Raw genomic sequence first — 9429 nt, forward strand, 5'->3', positions numbered from 1 at the left:
TCGATAGAAATGAAAGTGGGATTGAAATTTGACCAAAAGCATACATGCATGTGCTTTTCATGAGTATTGCGAAGCTGCTGGAATAGGTCCCTGCTGACGTCAGCAAAGTGTTAAACCACGAATTAAATAATTATTAAATAATTATTTAAAAATTAATTATTTTAATAATAGATCAATCAATCAAAACTCAAAAGTAGGAACGACCATAACAAACAGCTTTGAAATTTGAATCCACCTAAACATCAAGACCAAAATAAGAACGCAACTAAATGTAACTAGTAAGAATGTACGTGCGTTGTGACGGAATTATTTTAACAAAGCATTAAGTGGATAAAAAACGTTTATAAAGAAACATGTACAATATTTTTAGGTGAAAGATCATATTTCACTATAATCGTCTCATCGTGTATAGCGCAGTAGTGGTTGTCACTCGATCGGGATGGGTCTAATCTAATATGAGTATTGACACATTTGATTTGGCCTAATCCTTTTTGACAATACAATTTTAAATGATTCACTTTATGGTATAAAGATTTTAGATACATTAAAGAGTATACAAAATATATGTTAACATATACTTTCAGTATAATATGTCAATTTTTTAATTAAGATATATGACAACCTAAAAATGTATTTAATTATATATCTTAAATATAAAATGAAAATAAATATAATAAAATGTACCCAGATTAATTAAATTTGAGAAAAACTTAAATGAAACTATCGAGCTTGATTTAAATGAACCCAGATCCATCGGCTACATGCACATCAACGCTAGTCATCCGAGATAGATGTTGTTAGTAATTCAAATTCCATTTAATTTTGTACATAACCACTAAAACAGAGGTAATTAAATCAATTAAAAATTGGCATGAATAGTAACAGTATGTGTTGTAATGATATATTATAAATAAATGGTCTTTGAGATTTGAGATACTCCATATAGTAAAAGAAAAAAATTGTATTGATAAACTTAAAAAAAAAATTATTACCTTATTTAACATGTTGTATCGTTACAAACATATCACAAATATTTTCTGCTATTATTATTTTTATTAATGATATCACAAATATTTTCTGCTATTATTATTGTCGTCGTCGTCGTCGTGTACATGAGTGGGAATCAAGATTTAAGTATGGGCAAGTAGTTATGGCAAAATGTTAATGGTTTCTACCGTGAACATTCAAAATATTAATCATTCATGTGAATCCGTTTACATAAATTAGAAGGTATAGTAATTTCTAACACTTATTCTAATATCGAATCATATATTTTTTTCCCGAAAAACTGAAAAATCAAAATTAAAATAGATCGAAAGGATCTAATAGTGTTACAACATTGAGAGAGAGCCTACATCGTGTAATGGATAGATTCTATTTTCTATTCGATACAACTATTGAAATTAAACTCGATTACAACCCATTACATTGTATAAAGTATAAACACAAACCAATTGAAAAGTAGCTCGATAAACTATCATTGAAACACCCCTAAAAACCTAACTCTATTTAAAACGAAACAAATACATCTTCGGAGATTGCAACCAAACGACAAAATCCACCGCAAATCGCAACCAAATCCGAACCAGGGGTATAAACCATAAACTCGCCATCATATGCCGATGTAAAACCATCAAAAGTAAACCCGATCAAATCTTGAAGGTCGTCGACAGGGAATGAGGCTGACAAATGAATACCAAAAAAGTATCCTTGAAACTCACAAGCCGCAACCAAAGGTAGGAACACAACACCATGAAAGCATGAAAGCAGACCTGAAACGTATAATGAGACAATTTGCGAGTCTCATTTTTTTATGTTGTATATACATGATGACTTACAAACTCCGTATGCAATCAACAAAAAATTATGTTATATTTAATTGACTACATTGTTTATGGTTAAACGAGTAAAAAAAAAAGGTTTTCATTTTTCAAGTTATCTGTAAATTATTAACTAATCGTAAGCCATTCAACCAAGTTATACCTTAACAGTATTAACGAATTAAGTAGTTTAACAGTGTTATATCGTAACCGTTTCTGACCCTTTCCCGAAGATAAACTTGCAAGTCTTAACTTGAGATATCTTGTTAGTAAGTCTTAACTTGAGATATCTTGTTAGATGTCAGGACACCAACCACCATAAAGTTACCGTCTTTTGTTAAAAAAAAAAAAAAAAAAAAAAAAAAAAAAAAAAAAAAAAAGGACAGAATCAAGTAGTGTAGTTGTATTTTGAATGTTGTTTGAGATAGAATTGTGTAAATGAAAAGATGAATTATTGACAAATGCAAGAGCTAAACATACTAACAAAGGAAAAAAGAAAACAGACCAAGTGAAGAAACCATACAGTACAGTACATAACATCAACAACAACAACAACAACAACAACAACAACAAAACCCAATACCACATAAGTGGTGTATGGGGGAGGTGAGATGTAGACAATCTTTCCCCTATCCGAGAATAAAGACAAGTCATTTCTCTACCCAGAGTCAAACACTCTCAAAAGTAGAGGAAGTCATCCCTCTCTCTATTCGACGGATAAAGAAATTGCTTCCGAGAGGACCTCTGCCTTTTAAGTAGGAAAAAGTTTTTAAAAAATTAAAAAAAAATATAGAATAAAAATAATTAGACGCCATGAATAAACATCAATTTCCACAAATAGGTACTAAAGTTATCAGTTGCACTTCAAAAGGCTTGGCCATGTACAAGTTTATGTTGCAGCTACGGTTCATATATGCTACAGATTATATCAAAACAAACTAACATTGATGTCCTGGTTATCTGCTTATCATTAACAAAAAGCATAACATCAATCTTATGAAATTTAGTTTACATCACCATTGCAATAGCATCAGATTTTGCTACATATTGGACTATGCTGTTGCTGCAGAAGCTTCATTAACGGCCAAAATATATCCAATCTGTGAAATCCCTTTGGAGCCTGCATACGTAAATGTTTCGGATCTTAGAAATCAGATAAAAACTCGTAATATTTTAAAACTGTGTCCAAAAAAGCCGAGGTGGCAATTTCAACTCATTTAATCATGAAAATGTTGTTTGTTTCTGTCTAGTCAGAAAAAAAAACATGTAAATAAGATTAAGGTTGAAAAATCGCCCAAACAACATTCTAATGCATATCATGTCTGTTTCATGATAAAGGTAACCTCGAGGCTAGTTGGACTGAATGTGTCACATAGCATAGTTTGACCACGGGAAAAAATAAAAAAGACAAAGTCAAATTAAAGTCCATGCCTCTACAATGTAACGAGCCCATGTGTTTCCGGAACGCTCCTCCATCAGTCCATTAGAAATCGTCAAGTTCAGGCCATGTATCACCTCAGCTATCTCAAGGAATCGCATGCTCTCATCACATATCATCTGTTACAAAAGTTACCCAAATTAGTTATTATTACTCACTATACTAATATTGCACCATGTTAAATTACCAAAATGCCCCTGTGAAAGGTAACATTCACAGTGGTATATGCAGGGTATTTTAGTAATTTCGCATCCCAATTTTTCTTTTTAGTTTCAATTCGTTTGCTTTTTTCCACGGTGAAAAGGGGCCCACACACCTCTCATTTCAAACCAAGTGCCATGTAAGATGTATACAGCTTTACCTGGTGAGGGTTAATTTTATACTTTGGGTGTTGAATGAGTTGTTTATAACTTCAGTATACTCAAAATGGATAAAAATACTTCTGTATTTTCATCAGCTGATATGATTAAGAGTGTCGATTCTTAATTAAAAAGTGGGACCATACGAACCTCTATGATCATGTGGCCAGGGATTTGAAGATCTTCGACGCGTATCGGACATACTTTTAAATCGCTTCCTAGTTCAAATGCCCAGCTTGCGCCTTGTTGACTACTTTTCTCTTCAGTTATTCTACTGTTCTTTGGACTATTTCCTACTTTCTGCACGTTTTGTAAAGACAACTCAATTTTTTAGAAATACCGTAGAATTAAGTCGACGCTTTATATACGAAAAAAACATGCCTCGGTTTGGACACACTGCCTCAATTTGATAGCCCGATCACTGACACTTTCAAGAAACTGCATATGTTTTACAGTCCGATCCAGCAGACCATCAATGCTAAACTGCATTTCAAATAACAGAAGTGAGTAATTAACCAATTTAACTAAATTGCAAACTAAGTTGGCAAAATTATATAATATAACTTTATTTACATGAAAGAAGAATATAAAATAGAAATTTGTAGGTAAAAAATCAAAAAGAGTTCAGTTGACGTGCCCAAACACGTATCTGTCTGTCTTTTGACTAATACAGAAATAGCAATAGCAATAGTAATTGTAATAGTCTAGTAATATTAATTATGATTACATTTGGATAAAACACAATTCAACTTGACCCATTTATAAGTAAATGGGTCACGATTGACAAATCTAGCCAATGGCGCTCTAGATACCATGGTTATTCAAAATAAATAAGAACATAAAAATGTAAGTGATGTTTGGGATGACTAACTTTTGCACCGTCTGGAACAAGTTCTCGCAAGTCCTTGAGCCGGTCTTGGATCAATTGCCTGTCTCGAGGTCTAGGCTTATGTTTAGCAACAGGTTTGCCCCTTCTTTTGCTAGCAGCAATTGGCTTCGAATCCTTACTTTGATGCAAAACATCGTACCAACTTTTTTGCTCGCCTTCTATTGTCAATTCATCAACTACACCCTCATACGAAATACCCGAAGGAGAAGAACTATCGTTATGATTATTCACTCTGCTAAAAACTGCAGATGCAATACTGTTACTAAGAAATGAATTATCTCCCTCAACGCCACTTTTTTCATTTACATCTTTTTGTTTTGCCAAAGCATTAAATTGACCAAATGAACTACTAAGTGAGCTTGCACTACTCGTTTGGGTATTGTTGGTGTTATTATTCTCACCCAAATCTACTTTTGCTACTGCATTGGTTTCACTAGATGATGACTCATCAACAGATAGATGCTTTAAAGAATCATCTGTGTTGCCCATGAAAGCGGGCCCGAGAGCTTTGTGCAGCTCACATTCTTTAGGGAAGTTTAGTAATGTGCAATCCTCACTTTCTATGACATCATAACTAATACTATTAGTTACTTGATGTAGCGGTTCAGGTAATTCAATGGCACCCATCTGGGCTGCTGTTAAATGAGATGAATACCAGTTATCAAATGTCGGCGTTATGAAACTCTTGGTTAACGCTTCATGGTTTAAACAGTTGACGTTATCGTTATTAATGGTTGTTGAAACGTCAGTTGTGTTCCCATTCACCGTAAATGATGGGAACTCGTCCAAATTATTCATCGATGATAATGATGATTGAGATGTAATTTGGTGACTCATTGCAAAAGCATCGGAATAAGTCATGAAATCTTGATGGGCGAAGAATTCATCTTTTATGTAGTTGGCCATCTGTACATCCTCAGGAAACTAGAAAATTAAGAGTAAAATTAATCAATAGAGTCGATGTCAAAAAAAAAAAAAAAAAAAAAAAAAAAAAAGAAAGATCCTTGACGGCAGACATGGAATACATACGCTTTCCATTGAACCGAGCTGTAAAACTCCGTGTGGAATAACGGGCACCAGCAAAATAGTCTGCATGATGGCAATCAAGAAACTAACAGTCAAGAATTGAAGATACTTGGATCCTCAGAACTGGAGACGACAAAATGGGCGGTTCAGGTAATGGGTCAAGATGGATTCTGGTCAATCAGTAATAAAAAATGTTCACAAAAAAATTTATTTTCAAGAAAAATCAAAAACAATTTAACAAAATGATTTACAGGGTTCAAGCATAGTCAATGCTCTTTGGGCAACCTTCAACCCATTTGGCTCATGTCACATAATTAATTTTATATCACCCTCTGAACTATAAGAGATAACACAACCAGAATTGACCTATTCACAAGTAGGTGGGTCAAAATTGCCACCTTTACTCAGAACTGTAGCACCAGTACAAACATACAAATATACAAAACAAACACAATTTAAAACACATCCAGTATTATCAGTAAATTTAGAAGTGAATACCTTGACACCTGCTGCAAACTGAATTAACCATTCATCTGCATGCTGTCAATGGAATGATAAGATGGTAAATCACCTGCTTCTTATGTTCATGAAAACATATTACGCGACTAAATTTTTTTAATGCATATATCATTTAAAACTCACCTCAGAAACTGATGTCTCAAATTCCCCCAATGATTTCAAATCTGCAAAAAGCCAGCGACAATACCCCGTATATGCCACATCACCAATAACCCTACAGTTGTTGAAATAATGATATTAATTTAACCACCAAAGGGACAGTTATGTCCAACAATTTATTGCTTTTAACAATTTCATACACACATAATGCATACAATAAAAAGATAAAAAAGGAATTACCCATCACCCAACGCATACTGAAAGGTTGACATAAAAGCAACTGCTAATTCAACCGCATCACCACCCAAGGCTCTGTTATATATATTGCATGAGGATGTTTCTTCTATGCCTCCGAAGCTAGGCTCAACCAATAGGTTTTCGACAGAATCGTCAGCTTTCGAGGTGCCAACGTATCCATCTTCCCACGTCAAAACCCTATAGTTATATAAATGTAGTATTATATGCTGATGTTTAAGTAGCCGATACTTTCACATAATAAGACAACATAATGGCGGAACATCACTATTAAAAACATCTAAGAATATTTTTCCATTTAGTAGATAACCTGTTTCCTTTTAGCTAAACTCCTTTACTAATTTTATGCTATCATGATTGCAAATGAAGGTTGTGGCGGCCGTTGCGATGGCCTTTGCGGTGGTTCTGTGATTAACCCTTCCCGTTTCGCCCAAAAACGTCTAGTTAGTCGGTCAACGCTAAGAGTCATGTCAAAGTCGGGAATAAGTCAGTCAATGACGGTCAAAAGTTGACTTTTTGTCTGGCTTGTTGAATCCTAAGCCCATCTAGAAATTAATTTGGAAAAACAACTACTTACATATATCCCTTAAAGATATAATAATAAATACTGTAATTACAGAAAACATTATAAAAATGTATATATTATTTTTAGTAACACCACATCATCTTATTTGTGAAGTACTTATTTTCAAAATATTGTTTGACATGTTTATGTTTGAAATATTATTTTATTGTAATTTTATTTAAGAGTCAACGTCTGTCTCGACCCCATCTCAACTGACTTGATCTTTAAGGTCATGAAAAACTCATCTTTGCCTCGCGTCGTTTGCAACCTTGGATGCTATATCAGTATACCCCATATTGATCCAAGTTGGGCCATTTAAATACGTTATCTTGTTTAATAAAAAATATGAAAAGTGATGCATCTGAATATAATAAGAAAGATTCCATACATAATGGACCAAAATGAGTAACAGAAATAATGCTAAAGTGAATTAAAAGTGGTCCAAGAATACTTGTCAACCTTCACTTTTGGTCTCTACCAAAAAAGAAATTTTAACACCGGCTATCGCTATAGTGACTATTATCCTGAATCAACTCTCTAGTTTCAACAATTAAAACGCACCCAAATACATACCCCATACGCACCTTATGTCAGAATACATATCAACGTCAAAGATTAAATACGTTGAAAAATATTAAGTGGTGAGCATACGCAGGTATATATGGACAGGTATATATGTTGGGACATGTTATGTAATGTGGCTTATGTGCATAGAACAGTAAATTAGAAAGACAAAATGACGATACAAATTTCTTATTATGAAATAAATAAGTTTTGACGATCTTACATTTGTCCCAATTTCTTTAAAAACAAAAAGTCCAAGTTATCAACTACTACTCTAGAAGGACCACTTTTGTGACCCACTCAATAATGTAATACGGAGTAGCATTTTCAACCCAAACATATTACTTAAATTCAACGATTGGGAAGTTTAACAAGGCTTGGCTTCTTGAGCAGGTGTATGGTTAGTTTGAATAAGAAACTTCATAACATAACCCATAATTGAACAAACAAACTGATAGCATATTATAATTGTAATCATCTCAACAAAAATAACTATCAACTACAAGTCTACAACTATCTATCGTATAAGAACATGCCACAAAAAGAGATTGCGGAGACAATTGTAATCAAATTATTAGCTATGAAAGATGAAAAGAAGGACATACATTTGGTTATGTTGTTGAAGCTTCCAAAACACAGCATAATTCCAGCAAGAACTGTCGCAAAGACTCTGTAGGAACCCTCTTAACGTTGTAGTTCCCATCTTAATTATTCAATACTAAAAACTCGATCGCCAAGTACAGAAAATATATATTTGGATCAAAACAATCTAAGTACACGAACACAACTAACTAGCCCTATATGAACCTCGTCCTGCTTGTTTAATCCGTAAACCAGACCGTTTCTTTATTGGAGGCCCTGATGAAACCATTAAGGAACTGCGCATATCTGATAAACAACCTTTTCACTTATCTAACACACAGATCACCACAAACAAGTACTATGTAATATTGGGTTTCAATACGATACTATGTGAAACAAGCAAGCAGTCAATTCGATTTGGATCTTACTTAGTAGCCCTTCCATCAACTACAAATCAGCTCCACCAATATGTATAACTGATCAACTGTATACTATAGTCCTATATAGCTCAAAAAATAGCACAAATTTTTTGAATGAAAACGAACAAGCAAACCTGCAATAATACACAAAATAAAGTAAGTTGAATAGATTTCAGATGAATTATCACAGTATTTATGTACAAAATTTAGGCATTTCATCATCATTGATTTTCCTGCACTGTATATAGTGATTAAAAGCTGTATAATCTACAACATGATCATACAACTAGTTGCTTTGAATACTACAGTAGCAGTTAAATTGATTTAATGTATATGTATCAAACCCTAGGGCAAAATAAATTGAAGGTGGAAGCATGAAAAAAGAAAAAGGAAGGTACCAGGAAGTGTAGATTTAGAAAGTGTAAATAAGTTCGAGTTCAGTAGCTTCCATAATTGTTGTGGATAGATACAAAAGTGGCATCAAAGAGCAGCTGTATTAACAACTGAATTTTATTTCTTAAAAAGACAAAATGAAAAAGGAAGAACAGGGCTTTTCAGAAAATAAAAAGGGAAAGGAAGAAGGTAATGAAGAAAATAGTTGGGGTTTTTAATAAGTACTCGTATAAATATGAAATAAATAAATAAATAAATAAATAAATAAATTAGGATTTTTTTTTATCTTTGGCCCTTTGGCTATTCAATAATCAATAAGTAATTACCAACATATATTATATATTATTATTATTACTAGTGAAATGACCCCTAAAATTACGGGTTTGTTTAAATGAAACAATTTAATGACATGTTTTAGGTATTAACTGAATGTAAATGCTAAAGTCATTTATTTTAATGACCCGTTCGACTAAGAAACTTGTCGTTGTTTTTACAAATATA

General features: G+C 33.1%; 1 protein-coding gene across 1 annotated transcript; it reads right to left on the reverse strand.

The window, feature by feature from the left end:
* Positions 1 to 2635: 2635 nt before the first annotated feature.
* LOC139840119 (transcription factor EMB1444-like) lies at positions 2636 to 9065 on the reverse strand. The gene is made up of 11 exons (XM_071830346.1): positions 8934 to 9065; positions 8140 to 8669; positions 6391 to 6585; positions 6175 to 6265; positions 6031 to 6072; positions 5536 to 5595; positions 4489 to 5430; positions 3999 to 4100; positions 3768 to 3917; positions 3252 to 3377; positions 2636 to 2940 (listed from the first exon to the last, which is right to left on the reverse strand). The coding sequence occupies exons 2-11, from the start codon at positions 8235 to 8237 to the stop codon at positions 2851 to 2853; spliced, it is 1896 nt and encodes a 631-aa protein (XP_071686447.1). The 5' UTR covers positions 8238 to 8669; positions 8934 to 9065; the 3' UTR covers positions 2636 to 2850.
* Positions 9066 to 9429: the final 364 nt, after the last annotated feature.

Source organism: Rutidosis leptorrhynchoides, chromosome 4 (genome assembly GCF_046630445.1).
Source record: "Rutidosis leptorrhynchoides isolate AG116_Rl617_1_P2 chromosome 4, CSIRO_AGI_Rlap_v1, whole genome shotgun sequence".
Taxonomy (NCBI): domain Eukaryota; kingdom Viridiplantae; phylum Streptophyta; class Magnoliopsida; order Asterales; family Asteraceae; genus Rutidosis; species Rutidosis leptorrhynchoides.